This window comes from Callithrix jacchus, chromosome 19 (assembly GCF_049354715.1).
Source record: "Callithrix jacchus isolate 240 chromosome 19, calJac240_pri, whole genome shotgun sequence".
Lineage (NCBI taxonomy): Eukaryota > Metazoa > Chordata > Mammalia > Primates > Cebidae > Callithrix > Callithrix jacchus.
Window position 1 is genome coordinate 34760323 of NC_133520.1, and position 22836 is coordinate 34783158.

Here is a 22836-nt window from a genome sequence, read left to right on the forward strand (position 1 = left end):
AATTTGTTTCCTGCTGTTCAACTATATATTAATTTACTACCAAGTGTAGGGCTGGGGGTTAATGTCAGGAATATAGCACTCTGTAAGGATGACTGATAAATGGCAGAGTCCACAACTATTTTGCTAGTCATAGCTGGGCCAAGAACTTACTGACCAAGAATACATGAACATTTGTAGGAGGCTCACTTGATCTCCAAAGGGACTAGATGGGAGGCTAAGGAAAAGGAGTCGAAGTCAAGGACTGGCTGCATTTGCCATGAGAAAATACAAAACATATCCAATATGGAACTTAGGCAAAGTCAGCATTGAGACTGTCTTCATTATGACTTCTTTCTTTGTTGCCTCAAATGCTTATTGAACTCTTACTATCTTTCAAGCTTTGTGCTGGGTCTTAGATTACAAGACTGAATAAGATAGACATAACCTCCTTCCTCCTGGACCTGACAATTGTTCCTTCGAATCACTTCCACACCTGCATTGCCTGGGGATTGGGGACTGGATCTCATGGCCAGACCGAATCCCAAAGGTGGGTAGTGGAGCATCCTTAAATTGGGACAGATATTCACAGTGCGAAGGCTTGAAGAAGCAGAAGCTCTCAAAAGGTAGGACTGACCTGCAGCTCTGTAAGACAAGGAATCAATGCTATTAAATGGAATCTGCCCATAAGGGTATGTTTTGAGAATAAGTTGACTTCTTTCTTATTTTCTCTTGGACTATAGTGATTTTGTTATTGTTTTTATTTTATTTTTAATTTCCCTCATACAATAGAATAAGGGACCATTCCACCAACTCCTCAGAAAAATCTAATATATTAAGATAGCTTTACCTGATATAATTGCAAGGAATAAATGTATGAAGTTTTTTAAAAAAAAGTGTGGCCTGCCTCACATTCACTCCTCTGCTGAAACCCACACAGGACTTAGAGGAGGCCACGCCCAGGAATTCCAAGAGGCAGCCAGCAACAACGGAGGCTTTTCCTTGGTGGAGTTTGAAAAGATGAGGAGACGCAGGCAAAGCATGAAAAACAGCTTCCGGAAGCTTGAGAGGCAAAACCTTCCTTCTCCTAAAACTACAGGGAAATTAGCCTTGAAGAGTATGTTTGTGGGAAGATTGATGCTCATCTTAACAAAGATCTGCTAATTAGACAGGAATATCTATGGAGGCTCTGTGAAAGGTGTATTGAGAGGAAGGGTGGAAACTTCAGAAAAGTGAAAAAAGTGTGAAATAAGTGAGGGGGGGATGGGACAGAGGGTTGATGAAGAAACATACACTGTGTTCAAAGTTCAGTTAGGATGGTTTAGAGTCCATTTGGTTGTCTTATTTTCTCCAGCAGATCATCTGAATATTTAGAAATGGGCAACAGTAGAGTTCATCTATCACTGGTATTTTCTCAGGCAGGTACAATGGGAAAACAAGATGGGAAAGTTAAGGGCATTGGAAAGAAAGAGGAAGTAATGGACCATAGAATGTCAATCAGGAGAGGAGGAAATGAAGACAGACAGGAACTGAGAGGACGATACAAAGTAAAGAATCTATGGAAGAATCCTAAGGAATTCCATAGAATCTATGGAAGAATTCTAAGGAAGATCTCAATGAGGACAAGAAGGATAAATCGAAAGTAATTTGATTAAAGGTTATACTCAGAGAGTCTGACATCTTAAAAAAATGTTTTTGAAGCTGGAACAATTCCAGGAGATGACATGTTCCAGGGTGTGTCTATGTGAATGACTGGCCGAAGTGGAGGGGGTCCATGGAAGTAAGTCAAGGCAGTAAGTGACCAGTATCAAATAAGGATATGATGTCATCCTGAAAATGGGTGGATATTGGACAGACAGAAAGACTCTCAGAATGTCAAAGTTTTCATAAATAAGAAGCAGGGTTGAAGAAAGGTCAGTAGCCAACAGCAAGCAGAAGGCATTGAACAGTAATATTGCTCAGTGGAATGATTCCCATAGAAGCTGGGAAACTTTATTTGAGCAGGAAGAAGAGAAATAATCTGAAACTGACAGAGTGGAAAAGGCATAGGGTGTTCATTTACTAAAAGAAACCACAGAACTGGCGAGCTGGGTTGGTATTTTTAACTACTTATTTTAGAAAATTTTAAATGGAAAATGAACTATAATCTGGTAAATGGCATGTAGTTTGTTATCTGGCTTGCATGTTTTTTTGTCTTATTTTCTGCCCCTTGAGTTTATGTTAGTTTTAGGCTCTGCATCATTCTTCTCTGTGCCCAGTAGAATGGTTTCTTTGTACCACCCTGCAATTTTTTAATATTATAATGGCACATATTAAGTGTCATGCCCAGACCCGATGACTCACAGTTAATAAAAAAATTGAGACATTTGATCATTCATTTATAGCTAAGTGATATGTTATTTTATTGTTTTTGTTTTTTTTATTATAAGCCCATGAGATGATGGCTGTGACATACATAACCCCTAGACAAGATTGCTGATTAAAGGAAAGGGAACTAAACTAAATCTCTGTTCTTGGCAGTGTCACTCATTGTCCACTTATTCCTATGTTTATTGACTCTATCTTAAATGTCATGTGCTACATTAGTTGCTAGAGAAATAATATGACTCATTCCTAATCTTTGTCCTTAAAAGATTATGGTCTAGCGGTAAAAACAAATAATTATAGATCTTTGTTAAATATTGTAATATAATATTGTTCAAGGTGTGTGGGAAAGTTCCAGAAGATTTCTTGAAGCTGACAATAGTTCATCTGCATCTTGAAGTAAAATGAGTTAGGTGGGTACTCAAAGGAATCACATCTTAGGTAAAGGGCAAAGCAGCTGAAGTGGAAAGGCTGCAGTCGGAAAGCAATGCACATCACGTTCTGGAAGCAGCATGCAGACTGTCAGTTTGCACCCTCCCCATCTCATATCTGCTCACCCTGAAATTACACTGGACTTTGTGGGTCCTTCACAGCAGAAAAGGCTTCACTTAGAAACACTGAAACATATCCAGATTTCAGCTGCTAGATTCAAACTAGTGACATTTCTCAAAAATCTAATTTGTCCATTAAGTACATGCTGATACCGTCACAGAAATTCTTTTTTATCTTGGGAGCACCTTTTGGAACTTAGACTCCAGTTACATATTTGAAATGGAGAGAACCTTCTTTGTCAAACAGCAATTCAATTAGAAGCAAAACCATTACACCATTAGTGCTTTGTGCATACATTGAGCCAACCGTGATCCTTCAGGACTGGCTACTCTAGAGAAATAAAATTCCCTACGGGTCTCCACACCCCACTACTTTATCCATGGGGAAGCAATGGTATCAAATAACCAATGGTCCTAGTTCCTGGCACAAAGTAGAAGCATGATAAACAGTTGCTAAATTAGGGATTAAAAATTAGTCTAAATCTATGTCCTATCAGGTGGATTCTTATCTCCAGCAATCCCTGGGCCTTGAATTCACTTTTTGTCTTAATTTTATTAAGAAACATAAGTCAAATCTAAGTATTTTTTAAAATATAAATTACAAGTTAATTGGCTTTGCAAAAGACAAATGTTGATGTACTTTGTTGCATTTTAGGTAGCATTTCGGTTAAAAAGAGTCCCATCTTTAAGCCATTTAAGAGGAAAAAGCTCATCCACAGTTTGTCTTATTTGCTAGGCATTTCTATCCCAGGGGCAAAGGTTTTTCAACATATGCCTCTGTTCTCTATTTTGACATATCCACCTTTGTCAAAGTTCCTAACCAGATGCTAAATTAATATTGGCTGATAAAGGAGTCTCTGTTTTTAAGTTGCTAAAAGAGAGCACTTCATGAAAGTGTTAAGCAGTAACACATACACATAGTATATAGTGACTTCTATTGAAAAATGATAAATGACTATTCACATTTATTTTCACTCTTTCTCAAAATGCCACTAAAATGACAGTGTCATTTTAAGTAAAATTAAAAAGAATTTTTTAAAGGCATGAAAACACAAAAGAATGAATGGAGAGGAGTTGCAGACAGGTGTTTGAATGGTTACTGATTTAGCAGAACGTTGAAAGCTAAAAGCTCCTGTTTATGCTGCAGAACCTCAGAAAGGCTCAGAAACTGCAATCACCAAGAACCTCTTGAGATGAGGAATTCAAGTGAAAATAGGAGGATCAGTTGAAAGTCTACATAAAGTCGACAGACCCAAAGGACCCTTCTTATATGCAGAGCATTTAGAAGACTATTCTCCCCTACCCAGAGAGGAGGCAGGGGCATTAAATGGAAAAATCAAAGCCAGAATAGCTCTCAACTCTAGGATACCAGACAGTTGAAGAAAAACGTCAGGAAAGGCAAACATTGAATGGTGAGACCCATACTCCCTGGTGAGACTAAGATCCCAGAATGTTGGCAGCTAGGCTTATACTCTCTGTTCCACTACAGGTGAGACTTCAGAGGACTTTTTTAGGGAAATAAATGACTCTAAGAGAAAGTACTTTCAAACTATAACATATGGGGTTGTTTCCAACACTCAGGTTCCCAATCCAATAACCCTACACTTAAGCCAACCAGGAAACACACACAGTTTACAACTCACTTTCTGGAGTCTCATTTGTAAATATTAAAGGAAAAGTCATGGGTAAGAAGACACTTGAGGAAGTCTCCAACATGAAATACAGAGAACAAAACTAACAAATACAGACAAAAAGAAACTCAGAAGACAGAGTGCGAACAGAAGAGGAAAACAAACCACCAATAAAACAAAACAAAATCCTGTATAATTAATATCATCACATGTAAGAGAAGATACTATATATGTTAAATGAGTAAATAATGCTGGTGAAAAATATTCAGAGAATAAGAGCTCAGGGAAATTACAAATATAGCCATAATAAAAGTTCAATAGAAGCACCAGATGATAAAGTTGAGAAAATGTAACAAGATGAGGAAGAAAAATAGAAAAGATACAAAGTTCAGAGAACTAATGGGAGTTCTAGGATTAACAGTCTGCCTAATAAGAGTTCTAAAAAGAGAATACTGAAAAAAATTATCTAAAGAATAATATATGAATAGTTCTCAAAATTGAAAGACAAATTTCTAGACTGAATGGTCCAGCACAGTGAATGGAAAAAGACGAACACAGGGCACATTGTGATAAAATTTCAGAGTCCCAGTTTACAGAGAAAAATAACCGTAACTTTCAACAGAATAAAAGTGGATCAAACACAAAGAATCAAGAATCAGAATGACATCGATATTCTGAAAGTAATTCTAAAATTAGATGCCAATGGAGAAATGCCTTCACAATCCTAAGGAAAATTATTTCAACGTAGATTTTAAAACCTAGAACTAGCAATCAAGTTTGTGGGCAGAATAAAGCCTTTCAACACCTAATGTAGATGACGGGGGGATGGATGCAGCAAACCACCACGGCACGTGTATACCTGTGTAACAAACCTGCATGATCTGCACATGTGCCCCAGAATTTAAAGTATTTAAAAAAATCTAAAAAAGAAAATTAACCTCCCATGCTCCTTTTTTTTCCAGGAAGCTCTTAGAGGCCACTCGCCTTCAAAATGAGGAGAAATATAAGATAAGGAAGACAAGAATTCAAGAAGTCAGGGATCCAACAATAATAAGAAAAGTGGGAAGGTAATTCTCAGGATGACAGTGACAGAAGTCCCAAGAAGACAGAAGTCCAGATTGGTGAAAGACAGTGAAGAACTACAAGAGGTTTGCACTCTGAAGAGAAGAAGGAAAAAAGACGGAACTCATAGCTTGTCTAATGTCTTTGACCATGTTTCAAGGAAGTACCTGGTTCTGTGCAAAGTTAGCAAAAGGTATATTAAAAAAAAATAAAGAAACAACAGAATAAGGCAATTGCCAACTAAAAGAAGTATACAGAATTTGATTTAAAAAAAGGAAATGAATAATGCACTATACGCTAATTTGTTAACAATTTTTACATAGTACCAATAAGATAAATACAATGCTAATTTCAAACTATAATTAATTAAGCTGGAAGGATGAAGGAGAGAGGAAAGTATTTGCGGGAGGTAGGAATGTTAAGAGAGTTAAATTATAATCTTCATAACAGAAAGTCAACAGATAATACCATTGAATCAATGAAGAAATAGTAAGACATGAAGAATAAAGATATTAAGGTATATATCTAAAGATATAGTTAAAAATACTGAATATTCTACTTTGCGGGAGGATGCTGGGTTGGGGAACTACTGTTTCATGTCCTAAAAGTACTACTTGGCTTTTTAAACTGCCTATGCACATACATACACATACATAATCTAAAGTTAAATTTTAAAAACCACATATAAAAGCCATATGGGAAAAGAATTATTGTGAATACTTAGTAAAATAATTAATGTACAGCACATAATACTATGTTGATACACCACAGAGTATTAATAAAGCCCCCAAGATTTGCCCACTGGAGATAGTCTTATTAACAAAAATTAGTCTTGTTGATAAAACAGTCAACAAATATATAAATCTTTACTCATCAGTCCCTAGGAAAAATTTTCTAAGTGTTGTGGTAGATATAAAGAAATATGAAACATAATCCTTACACTAAAATAGCTTCTAATAACAGTTATGGCAGCTAATATTTAGTTGATGTTAATGTACAGTAGGTATTGTCCCAAGTTCTTTACATATTATTTCTTTTAATTCTATGAGATAGACACTATTATCTCCATTTTGCTATATAAATGAGGAAACTGAGGCACACAGAAATGAAGTAACTTGTCCAGGTCACAGAGCTCATGAGAGGGAGGTAGGATTCCAACCCAAGCAGAAGGCTTTGGAGTCTGTGCTTTATCCAGAAGGCTTTATCCTCTGTGTCACATTGCTTTATAATCTAATTGAGAAGAAGAAGAAACAGAGCTAAACAAACTTATGTGAATTAAAATGCAGTTCAGCATAATACTGGAAGAGACGTCACAAACAAATGCAAGCATACTTTAGGGGAAATCACTATATTACACTAGGAGCTCAGGAGAGAGTGCAAATCCTTCAGCCTAATAGCCAAGGAAGCATTTAATTGGACCAGCTGAGTGGGGAGGGCATTCCTTGTCAGTGAATCAACATGCAGAGGTGGTAACCATAGCATGACAGAGATCAGCAAGGAAGGTAATTTGACCAGCAGAGTACATTTTGTTCATCCACAAATAAAACCTGCGAGAGCAAAGCAGGAAAGGCCTATATCACATTATAAACGGCCTTGAAAGCAGACTAAGAAGCTTGGACTTTATATTGTGAAAACGCTGAGCATGTATGCTTAATCTGGACATTGTGCATGTAATCATTTGACAGGAAGAGAACAAGTAACAGCATATTGTGGCAGTCTGGATAAGATTTATCAAGATCTCAAACTAGACTGGGGTGAGTGAGAGTGGAATTGGCTGGATCCTGGATGAGAAGTCCCACAAGGACTTACAAAAACAATTTGCATTTTATGTTTCTATGAAGGAGAAAAGTTCTTCAAACTAGAAAGAATAGATATAATTAGAAGGGAATCAGTTTTCAAAAAGTTCAAGAGTATCTATCTGCCTTACAAAAAATGATTTTCTAGGTTTCAACAAGTTACCATATAGCACAATCAAATACCTATTATGATTATGAATCTGCTGGCAGAATTTCTTTTAAAATGAGAGTAGAACCTTCTAGATATAATAATAAAGCATGCTCAATATGGAAAAATATATATAAATTAAAAATTCATTAAGCTTATTCCCATAGCCTTAGTTAACATTTTGGTTATTTTTATTTATTTATTTTTTTAGATGGAGTTTCACTCTTGTTACCCAGGCTGGAGTGCAATGGCATAATCTTGGCTCACTGCAACCTCTGCCTCCTGGGTTCAGGCAATTCTCCTGCCTCAGCCTCCCGAGTAGCTGGGATTACAGGCACGCGTCACCATGCCCAGCTAATTTTTTGTATTTTTAGTAGAGATGGGGTTTCACCATGTTGACCAGGATGGTCTCAATCTCTTGACCTCGTGATCCACCTGCCTCGGCCTCCCAAAGTGCTGGGATTACAGGCATGAGCCACCGTGCCCGGCGGCGGTTATTTTTTTAAAATTTTTTCTATGAATAACTTTGTTTCCATCTTAATAAACAGTTACAATTGATCATCAGATTATATATAGAATATATACTTTTCTTCTTGCTTAAAATTTTAATAAAATGTTTCATATTTCTTTACAAATTTATTTGTACACATAACTAATCATCACATAATATTTAGCAATGTGTGTCTATATACTAAATGGTTTGTAATCATTCCTGTGTAGTTGGATATTTAAGCACTTTATAAATTCTCTGTTTACATAAGCCTAATATCTCTCAGCTTAAAATCTATTTTCTGTATTGTGGATTACCTTCTCAGGCTGGTTTTCCAGCTAAAAATCTTAAGAAAAATAGTGGAGAATGAAAGAAGTAAACAGTTTAAACATAACGTCTATTTAAGAGGGTATGAAATGGTTAAATTGCGTAACTTTAATGAGGCACCAAAATGATCATTTGTAACCACACTGTCCCTGAAGGGGAACTGATAATGACATGTGGAAAGTAACTACAGTGTTGAAAATATCTAAGCAGGCACGACTACTGTTTGTTGTTTGATAATTAACATGAGAATGACATTCTAGTTATATCTACATTTGAGTGCATTTTATATTGCATTTACATTTGTTTACATGTATTTAAACTTAACTGGGAAAATGAACACAGTCCATTCTGAAGCATAGGTATATTATTCTCTTAATGCCTTATTATCTTAAATTTTTGAATTAATGGAATCTGCAGACATTATTACAAAGATATATCTGAGCCAGTTATATTACTGAAGTCACCTCTGCAAAAATTATGACACTAAGAAAAATGTGACATAGGAAAATTATGACAGTAAAAGAAATCTGTCCTAACCAACTCCATCTTACTTCTAACCTCCAGGCTGCCCTTGTTCATTCCCGGGTATAGGCTGAACTAACTTTGAGAGGAATTTAGCTTACGGTTTAATTTTGAAACAAAGATGACAACAGCCTTCCCCAAAACAAACTTCCTCCTTGTTTGGGGACAAGTCTGCCTTTGCACAACTAACAAAATTAGCCACAAGATGAGGAATTATGCGGTCATGCAACCAGAGGCCACAAGATTCCTAACCTCCTCCATTGCTCTCATAGATAACGTTACTATTATAAAACCTGAGATTGATGTTTGAGGCCCCTGCATTCTGATAGACCAGCTGGTGCCACCCAGACTGGTAAATTGGCTCATCTGGTTTTGTGGCCCCCACCCAGGAACTGACTTAATGCAACAGCACAGCTTGGACTCCCTATGATTACATCACTGACCCAACCTATCAGCATTCTCCATTCCCTAGCCCCCTGCCCACCAAACTATCTTTTAAAAACACTAGCCTCTGAATTTTTAGGGAGGCTGATTTGAGTAATAATAAAACTCCAGTCTCCCACTTAGCCAGCTCTACATGTATTAAACTTTCTCTACTATAATTCCCATTTGGATAAATCAGCTCTATCTGGGCAGTGGGCACGAAGAATCTGCTGGGCAGTTACATTACACATTGACATAGTAAACTTCTGGTGTTTGGAGTGAGCACAACAAATACACCACACCCTTTAAAATATTGTGCTTGCAGGTATCTGCTTTTTATTTTGTAATCTACTGTGAAGTGTGGGTGGTGTGATGGGCCCAGCACAAAACCTGCAGACAGATGATGATGTGGGTTCATGCTTTACCCTGATTATTATTAGATGTATGACTTTGGACTTGTTAGAGAATCATGGAAATTCATTTAGAAGATGGTAATAACACCTACCTCACAATAAGATGTTAGTGAAAAACACCCAAGAGATGTCCTGCATTCATCTAAATTGTTGCTGTCATTATTTCTGTCTGCCACATTATCCTGGCACAAGATTTAGTGGAGATTCATTGAGCGGGTGAAAGGTGATGTGGAAAAGATACATAAACTTACCTCATTAGCTCTGAGAACCTATCACTAGCTCTTCGGACAGAGCAGTCAGAACAGGCTAGGATCAAACAGTATGGAGAATAGAATCTCCTTGGTTTCCTTTGGTGGGAAATTGCATCAGAAATTCCTGTGGATGGCTTGGTAATTGCTGAGCATTCTGATTCAACACTGCACCTCTCAGAATACAGTAAACATCTGGGATTATACTACCCACATCAAATGGCCAATGCAATATGCATGATTGTTTTGTGATTTTGTCATTTTTCTCATATATATATATAAAACAACTCGGTTTTTTGCAAGTCAGCAAAGCCCATTTACGTTGTTCTTTATGGGCTCTGATTATTTCACATCCATGGTTAACACTACTTCAAACTGATTGACGAAATTAGGGGCAAAAAGAGAAAAGGTGTATTTGGCTGTGCTATCCTTGACATACGACCCAGTTGATTCACTGTTGCCAAAGCCCACCAATTCCACATCTGAAAACTTTGGTTCTATTTTATGATTTGTAATCAACTTCACTGAGGTATAATTTACATAAAACAAATGGTAACATTCAAAGTATCCAGTTAATGGGTCTTGACAAATGTACATACCATGTGACCACTACCCCAATAAATAGATAGAACATTTCCCCCCAAAAGTTCCCTTTTGCCATTTTGCAGTACATTCTCCTGCCCTCCTGCTCGCCCCACTCCAGTCATTACTTTGATTACTATCATCATAAGCTGATTTTTTCTTTTTGAGACGGAGTTTCGCTCTTGTTACCCAGGCTGGAGTGCAATGGCGCGATCTCGGCTCACCGCAACCTCTGCCTCCTGGGTTCAGGCAATTCTCCTGCCTCAGCCTCCTGAGTAGCTGGGATTACAGGCACGCACCACCATGCCCAGCTAATTTTTTGTATTTTTAGTAGAGACGGGGTTTGGCCATGTTGACCAGGATGGTCTCGATCTCTTGACTTTGTGATCCACCCGCCTCGGCCTCCCAAAGTGCTGGGATTACAGGCTTGAGCCACCACGCCCGGCCCGATTTTTCTTTTTCTAGAATTGCATCTAAATAAAATCATATAATATGCACTCTATGTGCCTCCTATGTTCAGCGAGTTTTTGAAATTCATTCTTATCATTGTGTGTATCAATAATTTGTTCCTTTTTAATGGGAAGTAGTGTTCATTGTATGGAAGTACCACAATTTGTTTCACCATTCAGACTATTTATGAATTGTTTCCAGCTTGTAGCTGTTATAAAGCTGCTATAAACATTTATGTACAAATCTTTGTAGACATTTTTCTTTTTCTTTTTTCTATACTTAGAGATGGGATTATCAAGTCATATGGTAAGTGTCTTACATAAGAAGTTACTGAGGTATTTTCCAAATTGGTTCTTTTCCATACAAACCCTGACACACACACAAACAAACCCTGACATAATTATTGTACTAAGTGACATCAAAATGAGGCCATGGGTTTTGGAAACATCAGGGGGAAAGTATGTCACAGAAATAATAGGGGAGGTGCTATTAGATGGGGGCCTTGAGAAACAGAAATGTTTTAAACAAAACCAGCAATTATTCATTGTTTGAAGTAAATTCCCTTCTTCATAGCAGAACATTTAGCTATGTGAGAAAGTACAACTTATTCTAGAGAAATGATCATCATTTATGTAAATGGATTTTATTTGACAACTGAAAGAACAGTGCTAGGAAAATACTCACCAATGAATACTTTGAGAAAGATCAAGAAACCCTTTAGTCTTCATCAAGCACCAACAAATAAAAGGTAACACGTAGAGTGGAAGGAGCATAATTTTAAATCTCCCCAAACCTGGGTTCTATAGGGTCCACCTCTACAGGGTTCTGTGAGCCCCTCCCAGCTGGTGCGGAGATGAGAAATTGTAGAAATAATAGACACAAGACACAGAGATAGAGAAAAGAGAGTTTGGGCCCAGGAGTCCACTGCTACCCAAATCGCGGAGACAAGCAGTGGCCCTGAATGCCAGGATGCTCTCACTTTTATTGAGTTGTAAATCTGGGGGCAGGGTGGGTAGGGCGTGGTCTTGGTGGTCAGAGACTGGGGGCAGGGTAGATAGAGTGTGGCAGTGATAGTGTCAAGTACGTCACCTGTCATTCAGATAGGGCTAAGGAATTTCTGGCACCCAAAGTGAGGTAAGGAGCATAATGCATCAGCACTTTTCCATACTTATCAAGAAAGAACTGCAACATTAAGATTTATATTACTATTATTGATTATCTTTCTAAGAAAAAAGGAACCAGGTGCAGAAGCGGAACATGAGAGTAGACATAAAACGTGAGCACTGCAGCACAGCATCATGTAGGGACAACTAAGCCCCCGGATGTCTGCGGGCCTGCCTGACAGTCATCAGGCCTCACCACGAGAGCTTGGAGAAGCAGAATTTTCTCCAAACTTCCTCAGGAAGGAGATGTCTTGGCGATTTTGGACATCTCCTTCCCTAGCTGGCTAAACAGCGGGTGCTTTCACAGCACTGCGCTGCTGCACAGCCGAGGTGCCCTGCAGCAGCCCTTATGTGGGCGTGACAGAGGGCTTAAAGCATCTTGCCTTAGTGTCATTCATTTCATGATGTCATCCCAGGTTCACACTTCTGACCTGAGAGGCATTAGTAAAAGAATTAAGATCACGTATGAATAACTAAGATCACATGTGAATAACTAGTAACTACCACGGTTATATTTCTAGTTACTTTCTTCTTCATTATTTATATGGAAATAGGCTGAGGCCTTTTGCTCCTGCCTTGGCTCTTATGGGATCTCCCCGCTACAGGTTCAAATTTTGCTTGGCTCTGCCATCTGTATTGTCTTATCCAATCATTTCCCCCTCTGAACCTGTTCCAACCTGTGCAAATGGAAGTAATAATAGTTTATTCAGGGCATTGCTGAATGGTTAAGCAAGGTTAGGTCTCAAAGTGAGAGTATCAGTGAAAGGTGATTCCCTTCAATGTGAATTGCTTCTTTCTTTCCTCCATACCCTTGTGCAATTCTAATAACTTTAAATTGTAAATCTGCTTCTTAACTTACAAGCTGATTAACCAAGGCAAACAAACTGCCGATGGGACTATAGTGGAGGTAGGGACAGAATCCAATGTTTAAATAATTCTGAAGCTTTGTAAATGACCTAATCTTTCCTAAAGAAAAAATACTATTGGGTGGGGAAAGAATAAGGAGAACAACTTCTGATCTCCACCCTGCTAATAATGAGAATTTTATATTGCTTTTACAGATTTTTCAAACTGTATGTCATGTCTATTTTTATAGATTTCATGTAAATTGTTCAAATTTTGTTACATGAAACATTCATAAGATTTGTTTGAAGTTCACATATGAACAGTCTCACATGTGTGTGCACACACGCACGCACACACACACACACACACACACACACATTTTTTCTGTTCCTGCCCCTATGTCCAAAGTAGAGGTAGCAAAAATTCACTGATGTCTCAGAAAATTAGGTCTTGGCCAAGAAATATTTGCTCACATAAGTCAAACATTGCATTTTCACTTGGCTCCTGAGCCTGTTCTCACACGCACAGAAAAGCCAGCTGCAGGGCAGGATGCCAACTCATTGTGAACATGTCACATGGCATTAGGCCACTTTTTCCTAGGTCCTGCTGATCCTGCATCTAGTGAATAAAAGCTGCTACGTCTGCTGCAATACAGAGATACCTTGATTAGTGAACTACTGGAGAAAAGAACTCATGTATAAGAAACAGCAGAGTCCACTCATTTGTTTTCATTTATTTAAAAAAATACCCTTATTCCGTGAAGGAGAATTGCTTGTATTTGCAGCTACATGACAAAAATGCCTCAATATAAAGTCCACCCCTCCATCAGCCACTTTATGACAAGTGGGGAATAAATCTACGCTGAGTTAGAATGTAAATATAAAATAAATTGGCACCTTAGATGTGAGGAACAGATCGGCACCTTGAGTACTTTGGTAGCATAGAGGAAGGTACAAGGCGTGATGTCATGGCAAGGGAAATTTCCTGAAAGAATGATGCCTGGGCAGTCTAACAGAGGCGTTAGGATCCTTAGTCCTAGCACTACTGCCCCATACTGCTATTCAGTTTGGGGCTAGTTTCTTAACTTCCCTAAACACCAGCTGGTTCACTTGCAATGAGGGTGATATTTGCTCACAGTTTTGTATCCCTCAGCTTTCAGGAAACTGCACAATCCTCTTTCCTTTCCACTACTGGCTCATTTCCCTTTCTTTGTCATTTGTACTGTCGAACATGTGGCTACTCACGTCTCACACCTTGCACCTCCCTGCGTTTCTATTTTCACTTACTCCCTTGGTTCAAATCTCGCCTGCAGCCACGTCTCCACCTGCTCCAGCTCAATCTTGCCTCCATTTCAGTTGCATGCTGTACATCTCCACATAGACACTGCCAAGGCATTTAAAATTCAACAAGTGTAAAGCTGAATTTGTTCTTTCCCTAAATTACCTCCCGACTCTGGAATGGATAGCTCTTTTAAATAGGGCCCTTAATCTCACAAATTCCAAACTTCCGAGTCATCTTTAACATCTTTTCCCCCCTGTTCCTTATCTAATTAGTTGCCAAATTCTGTGGGTTATCACTTTGAAACTTGTTTGGTCAGAGCAGGAGTGGAAATTCAAAAGTCTGTAATAATTGCGTCAGGAGTTTTATAGAGCAACAGGACTGTAACTCCTTAATGTAATTTTAAAACTGAACACATTTTTGTTCTCTAATCTTAAACACCTGGACTATCGTAGTTAGCTAAATTGGATCTTTTTCTACACAGTCATTCCCATTCCAGCATCTTTTATGCAAATTCCAAATTACCTATGTGCTTCCTCCATACAACTATCAACAGTCCTTTAATGCTTCTGAAGAGTGAAAAAGGCACAGGCCTTGTCTTTAAGGCTCTCTCAAATCTCTTCCCAGCCTGACTCTCAGCCTCTTCTTCCATTGCCTCAATTCAGTTCTCCATGCTGTTCCTAAACTCTTTACTACTCTTGGAATCAATAGGCCTTTTCCTGACCCCAAACCTTTGTTCCTATCTTATCCTATTTTTGCCCCATTGCATTAATATTTGTTATATTTAGTTGACTCACCAGGCTGTTAGCCTCTCCCACCCCAATTACCACGCTCCCTTCTCTCCTTTCTGAAGGCCTATACCACTTTGGTTATGACATTTGCATAGCATTTATCATGGAAAACCTCCCTACCAGAGTATAGATTCTCAAACGCAAGTATCGACACTTAGTGTGTTTTTGTGTACTAAGAAAGTTTATTAAACAGTCTTTGATTTCACCACTGTGTGGTTCCTGGGACAAAAGCTGTGGTCCTTTGCTCTGACAAAATCATGAACCTATTTTCTTTGTATTTTGACCTAATTACATAAGCTTGTTTTGAATTGGAAGCTCTATATAGACCATTTTACTGCCAAATGCTTTTTTATCAATGCAGAAATAAGCCTTTGAGAGGCACAGTGCCTCAGCTGAAGACACATAGCTAGTTTCTGGGAGATCAAGTATGAAGCTTTGGAACTATTGCTCACACCATAGGCCCCTGGGTTCCCAAAACACCTCCCCAAGTACCTAGTTCATTGTTCTCTGCATACAAAAAATTTTTGCTGATTCCAATAAAAAGAAAGTAGTATGATAGGACAGGAGAAGTATGGTAGGACGGGAGAAGTATGATAGGATGGGAGAAGTACGGTAGGACGGGAGAAGTACAGTAGGATGGGAGAAGTATGACAGGACGGGAGAAGTACGGTAGGACGGGAGAAGTACGGTAGGACGGGAGAAGTATGATAGGACGGGAGAAGTATGGTAGGACGGGAGAAGTATGACAGGACGGGAGAAGTATGACAGGACGGGAGAAGTAAGACAGGATGGGAGAAGTACGGTAGGACGGGAGAAGTAAGACAGGACGGGAGAAGTATGGTAGGACGGGAGAAGTACGACAGGACGGGAGAAGTACGACAGGACGGGAGAAGTACGACAGGACGGGAGAAGTACGGTAGGACGGGAGAAGTACGACAGGACGGGAGAAGTACGACAGGACGGGAGAAGTACGGTAGGACGGGAGAAGTACGGTAGGACGGGAGAAGTATGACAGGACGGGAGAAGTATGACAGGACGGGAGAAGTAAGACAGGATGGGAGAAGTACGGTAGGATGGGAGAAGTAAGACAGGACGGGAGAAGTACGGTAGGACGGGAGAAGTAAGACAGGACGGGAGAAGTACGGTAGGACGGGAGAAGTAAGACAGGACGGGAGAAGTACGGTAGGACGGGAGAAGTATGACAGGACGGGAGAAGTATGGTAGGACGGGAGAAGTATGACAGGACGGGAGAAGTATGATAGGACGGGAGAAGTACGACAGGACGGGAGAAGTATGACAGGACGGGAGAAGTATGATAGGACGGGAGAAGTATGGTAGGACGGGAGAAGTACAGTAGGACGGGAGAAGTATGACAGGACGGGAGAAGTATGACAGGATGGGAGAAGTAAGACAGGATGGGAGAAGTACGGTAGGACGGGAGAAGTACGGTAGGATGGGAGAAGTATGATAGGACAGGAGAAGTATAGGTTTTTGAATCAAACTAGGTTTAGATTCTGGCCTGGTCATGAGTTAGTGCATGGACTTTGGTAAACAGCCTCTCAGCCTGTTTCCTTGTCTGTAAAATGTGGGTAGTTATCATCAGTTCATGGAGTATTGTTGGTGAAATGGTATACTGTGTATAAAGCAACTGGAACACAACAAATGAGGCCATTTATTTAAAATAATCTTCAGTAAGTTATAAATTCACATATTTGCTTTTTCTTAGGAATACATAAATTTCATCATAGATCCCTTTTCTAAGTTGAGTAAATGCATAGTGAATTTCTTTGCTTCCTTCCCCCAAGAATGTTGAAATTTGGGTGGTTGTAAGTATTACTTAAGACCCATCCAGTAACTGTTCATATTTTTTTTTTTTTTTTTTTTGAGACAGAGTTTCACTCTCATCACCCAGGCTGGAATGCAATGACACGATCTTGGCTCACTGCAACCTCCGCCTCCCAGGTTCAAGTGATTCTTTCATATCAGCCTCCAGAGTAACTGGGATTACAGGTGTCCACCACCACACCCGGCTAATTTTTTGTATTTTTAGTAGAAATGTTGTTTCACCATGTCAGCCAAGCTAGTCTGGAACTCCCGACCTCAGGTGATCCGCCTGCCTTGGCATCCCAAAGTGCTGAGATTACAGGCATGAGCCACCAGGCCTGGCCAAACTTTCCTTTTAAAAAAAGGTATTACCAACAAGAACTAAGTATTCTGGAAGATGGATGCTTAGGCCATTCAGTGTCACTAAGCTGGGTGACAGAGATAATATTTTTGACACTTTGCAGAGCTCATTGTTTTCTCTGCAAAAAAAAAGCTATGATAGTCACATAATAAACATGTAGAGAGCTTTAACATACTTCAATGTTAAGTCTTCTGACAGCTGTATAACTGGTCTTACTTGAACCGGTCTTTTCATAATGCTACCTTGCCTTTCACATCAATTCTGTGAGCCCAAGCAGGAATGAAGATTACCTATTTCTAAAGGCAGGACAGAAGGGAGTGGTGGTAAAGGTTATTGGAGGTTATTAGGTGGAATAAATGAAGAGCTGGTACTACTTCTAAACACTGCCAGGTCCTGACATATCTTGTGTTCTTATTTCTAATATGGGAGTAAAAGTAAGGTATTTTAACATTAAGTGAGGATGACACTAGATGGTTGTAAAAGCCCTGCACCCTAACTTCTAAACTCTAAAATATTCAAATATTGTTAGGTTTCAATGAAATCCTACAGTAGTCCCTTACTTGGAATCACTGCAGGATTGGTTCCAGCAATGGGCAACACAGGGTTTGGTTCTATACAGTGAGAATGGGTCAAAGAAAACACTATGGTTGAAAATTGTCGTGTTCCTCCTTATAAAGCTCATACCAACGTAAAGAGTAAGGAACTATAAAAAAAAAACCTTCAGGGAAGAATATAAATACCCCCACAGGTGGTCCATGGAGCAAAGTATAATTCCAAGTCAGAAATTTCACTTAGCCAGGTAAGGCATTTAAGGGAAGAGGAATCTAGGCTGGGGCTCTACTAGCCAGACACAGATAAATTACTACAGGCAAACATGTTTTTGAAGCTATTCTTTATGAAGATGGGAAACTCACCTTACCATCTATATCCTGTTTTTGACAGGTGTTGGGAATGGATGTTTGGTGCCACAAAGAAAAATGAGCACTGAGACAAAGGATTTTTTAGCAAGGCCTTTTTACTTCCTGGACTGCAGGAAGAGTACCCTAGCTAGCTAGGCAACGTGCCACAAGAGTACAATGAACAAAGGAAAACAGACACATTTATTCCTTACGCATTTGGGGTTGTCCTTACTACTATGTCTGATCTCCATTGGCTGGAGCCACACCTCACAATCTAAACTAAAACCCGATTGGCTAATAAGTTAAAACTTTTCTAAACAGGTAAAAGCTATGGAGATCTGGGACATGCCTGTGAGCACAGATATCTTGGTTAAAGTACAAGGACATAGAATGTACTACGTACTTGTAAGCATGGCACGTTTAACACAGGATAGGGCTTAACAAAGTTATTAGCACACTTATTCTTTAACAAGAAAGGAAACGGATTAAGAAGAAACTTTTCTACTTCCTACAACGGGGGTGTTCGTGGGCTGGCTAGATCTTTACTCTGACCGGTACCATACAGGTCTCTGGTTCTCAAACCTGGCTGCACAATACAGCACTTTAAACCTGATACCCAGTCCCATCCTCAGAGATGCTGATTGAATTTGTCTAAGGTACAGCTTGGGCCTCTGGATTAAAAAAAAAACAACTCCCCACGTAATTCTTATGTGTGGCCAGTCTTGCAAACCTTAAGCTATTTATTCTTAAGGGTTTGTAATAAGCCTTCCTCTTAAAACCCACCCCACCACCATTCAGCTTTTTCGGGTCTGTCTGTTGTTACCTCACCCCTTCCCGACCCCTCCCCTCACCCCCCAAACAGACACACCGGTGAATTTCTCTCTACAGTCAGGCTGGGAGTAATCCCACAGAGATGTCTTTGATAAATAAGGAGAACCCGATGAAGAAAGTTAACTCCCACCCAAACAAGGTGTGAGCAATGCTCACTCCCTGCTGTGTTACTCAACCTGTTTCTCTGTTTTCACATTAGAGAATGTCCTAGGAGGTAACGCACTGCCTCCCTAGTTATTTCCCCACCCTCGTGCTGGCCTTTGAACAGACCTCCCAGGAGAAGGCCCACGATGCCGGGAGGGCACCGCGTCTCAGCCCCGGAACCCCACTGCACCTGCAGCTCGACTTGGCAGCACTCAAGCGCGCGGATGCTCCGCTTAGACGAACTCTGGTTGGGGAGGCTAGGCCAGCGGTCTGTATCCTGCCGTACACGGGCACCCCTCCCCCTCTCCCGTTCCCACCCCGTCTGTGTTTACGTAGCAAGAAGATATTTACGTTTGCAGAAGGCAGGTCATCGCAGGCCCCACCCAGCAGTGGAGAGAGTGAGTCTCAGCGGGGGTTGCCGGAGAGCTCCTTCTCCCTTCCAGTGCTCTCGTCCCCTAGTCTAGGGCCCCCAGGGGCAGAGGACGCCGCGCACCTCTGACCTCAACAAACCCCTGCTCCACCCGTCTTCTTTGTCCCACCCGTGGTGATACGGAGCCTGGGCCCAGGCCCCGCCCATAGCGCTCATTTAAGTGGTATTGCGGAGCCACGAGGCGCTGCTGCTGCTCACTGCAACTGGCTCGAGCCGCTCTGTGTTGCTGCGAAGTGGTGGAGTCTCCTGTCCTGACCCCGCGCGCCATGACTGTCGCGCAGCCGAGCGTGCCTGCGGCGCGGCGCCTCCTCGGGGGGCTGCCCTGGCTGCTGCTGCTGCTGTGCCTGCCGGCCGTGCGGGGTGAGTGGGGACCCGGGGCCCGGCGGCCGGGGAAGCCCCTGGGCTGGGTGGGCGGTCCAGGTCGGTCTCCGAGACACGCACAGAGGCTGGGGACCTGGCAGGTGGGGAGCGTGGCCCGCGGTCGTGGTTCCGCCGTCCTGTACCTTTAAAGCTCTCACCGCTCACCAGCCTTTGGAGCTCCTGCTGTGTCGGCGCCCAGCTGACTTGGCTTTAGGGGTCGGCGTGGAGGGTTAAAGAGTCCTCGGCTGGGTTTCCGGAGCCGCCTAACCTGGGAAAATCGAAAGGGAAGGCTCAACGACAGTGTATCCTTAACCCCCCTAACAAGCTGGTCTAAAAGGGTGGGAGGCCCGACCGCTGATCGCTCCCCACTCTCGACACGGAGTCCAGCCGCGTGCAGCACACGGTGCTGTAAACTTGCGGTCGTCTTCAGGCGCGGCATTTCAAGGGCGCATGTGTCTTAAAAACAGCATCTGTGAGGACACTTGATAGTCATTTCCTTCAGTTCTGCTTTTGCCTCCCTAGGTGACTGTGGCCTTCCCCCAGATGTACCTAATGCCCAGCCAGCTTTGGGAAACCGTACAAGCTTCCCCAAGGACACCGTAGTGACGTACAAATGTAATGAAAGCTATGTAAAAATTCCTGGCTCGAAGGACTCAGTGATCTGCCGTCAGGACGGTCAATGGACAGATATTGAAGAGTTCTGCAATCGTAAGTTCTTCATCTTTTTAGAAAAGTTATGAGAATGGAATGTATCTCAGATTTATTTTTATATAAAAATAAAGATATATATCTTTGGAGTGACCAGCAATTGTTCGTTTTCTAGCGTTTTTAAACCCAGGTTTACCTTGTTGGCACTTCACACTTCAGCTAATTGAAGGCATTCACCTCCCTGAGTAGATCCTGCTGCTTCATTAAGAGTTTTTCTTCCTAACACCGTACCTCTTGAATGAAGTAGTAGAGAAACCGTAGTAAACAATAGGCATTGTTTAGGGAGTAAATATATAAAATATATTTGGCAATTGCCTTGAGACACAGCATAAGTGATCTGTTTTCTTAAATATCATTTTGTAAAGTAGTACTTGCCAAATAGAACCCTGTGGTGGCATTTTTAAAAGCTCTCAATATTTACTTCAAAATCTACTTGTACATATTTATAGGGTACGTGTGATATTTTGACACATGCATACGATGTGTCATGATCAGTCACGGTAATTGGGATAGCCAGCACCTCAAACACTTAGCGTTTGTGTGGAGAATATTCCAAATCTTCTCTTCTTGCTACTTTGAAAACATATGTGTATATACATAAATTGGGAGATATATATATATATATATATATATATAAATTGGGATATATATATAAATTGGGATATATATATATAAATTGGGATATATATATATATATATATATATAGGGATATATGTGTATATAAATCGGGATATAGACAGGTAGACAGATTAATTGTTAAAAATGAATAAAAGGCCCAGTGAAGTTTTGGGGCTAACACAGTAACTGTGTTTGATATTAAGATCTAGTAGATCAAGAGTTCTTGTTTTAGGTGAATATACATAGAGTCATCCACACCTCATGTACCCTTTGGTTTCATAAAATATATATTGGCATTATTTTGGAGGAAAAAATCTGTTCTTTAAATAGCCCTATATTAGCTTTGAGATATATGGGTAAAGATAGTCGATAAGCTGACTTTGAACAACTTAGATCAATGGAAGCTACAGTAAATACAGAAATTGCCACAAATACTCAGAAGCGACATGTGAAATAGGCTTTAACTTTTTATTTTTATCCATGATAGAGGCAGTAGGATCAAGTACATAGACTTTGCACACATGTCATGGTTTAGAATTGATAACTCTTCCCCATGTTATGACTTTATCCAATCCTTAAACAACCTCATGAGGTAAGTTGGGGCGCTTATCCTCATTATATAGTGGAGGAGACAGGTCCTAGTAGTTAAATAAGAGCAGCAGCTTTTATACCAAAACCGAGGTATAAACTCGGGCCTTCTGACTACAAATCCAATGATCCTTCCACTTGACCATGCCTCTCTAGATTCACATTTGCCCAGCTGTTTACAGATGTAAATACTCTACATATGCAATTGACTCATCTGATCCTCGACACCAGGGCTTATGGGAATTAAATGAGTTTAAGTGTAAAACATTTAGAAGTGTTCAATAAATATTAGCTGCTATTATTGTTGTTGTGCAGGACATCAGTCAAGGGGTCTGGAAATACCCTATCCCTGTACTGCATGGTGCTGTGTAGTTCTTTAGGGCAGGATAAGGAAATCAACGTTTATTGAATGCCAGAACTCTGCCAGAGAACTTAAATATTATTATTACTTTTTTTAAGTGGGGATAGTGATATCTGTGTGCCAACTCTACTTCCTAAACCTCTGGTAACTAGGAAATAAAGTATACATGTGAATACATCTGACAGATTGCAAGTGCCATGGTGATATTAATATCGTTAAATACCAAACATGTACAAAGCAGTAAAGAAGGGTGATTTAGGGTCCAATTAATTAAATATAGATTATAAAACAAAATACTACTTTTTTTGTTGTTGCTTTTGTTAATACTTTCAGGTAGCTGCAATGCACCACCCAGACTAAGTTTTGCAGCCCTCACACCGGCTTATATCAGTCAGAATTATTTTCCAGTCGGTACTGTTATAGAATATGACTGCCGTCCAGGTTACAGAAGAGACCCTTCTTTATCAAGAAAAGTAACTTGCCTTCAGAATTTAAAATGGTCCACAGTACCTGAATTTTGTAAAAGTAAGTAAAATTTTTAAAAAGCATTTCCAACCATCTGGTGTTTGCGGGAAATAGTATTTCTTCCTTCGTTCATGCTAGAACTCTCTATATATATACTATTTATTATTTAGGATATTTCTTGATAG

The 22836-nt window shown here is 40.2% G+C and overlaps 1 protein-coding gene and 2 long non-coding RNA genes across 14 annotated transcripts in view; 1 reads left to right on the forward strand and 2 right to left on the reverse strand.

Moving 5' to 3' along the window:
- LOC144580407 (uncharacterized) overlaps window positions 1-19643 on the reverse strand; it is a 119604-nt gene extending 99961 nt beyond the window's left edge. The window contains exon 1 of the long non-coding RNA XR_013529882.1: window positions 19472-19643. This is a non-coding gene — a long non-coding RNA (uncharacterized LOC144580407). The remainder of the gene's footprint in view (window positions 1-19471) is intronic.
- LOC128930230 (uncharacterized) lies at window positions 6679-19423 on the reverse strand. Its single transcript, XR_013529883.1, has 3 exons — window positions 19311-19423; window positions 14279-14375; window positions 6679-6814 (listed from the first exon to the last, which is right to left on the reverse strand). It is a non-coding gene; the product is annotated as an uncharacterized LOC128930230 (long non-coding RNA).
- Window positions 19644-19733: 90 nt separating the features above from the next.
- Window positions 19734-22836, forward strand: part of CD55 (CD55 molecule (Cromer blood group)) — a 37274-nt gene continuing 34171 nt past the window's right edge. For all 12 annotated transcript variants that reach the window (XR_013529878.1, XR_013529879.1, XR_013529880.1 and 9 more), the window contains exons 1-3: window positions 19734-19910; window positions 20433-20618; window positions 22520-22711. Coding sequence is in view for 8 of the 12 variants with exons in the window: in XM_054248211.2 (XP_054104186.2) it covers window positions 19817-19910; window positions 20433-20618; window positions 22520-22711 (472 nt within the window). In the remaining 4 variants the exon portion in view is untranslated. The remainder of the gene's footprint in view (window positions 19911-20432; window positions 20619-22519; window positions 22712-22836) is intronic.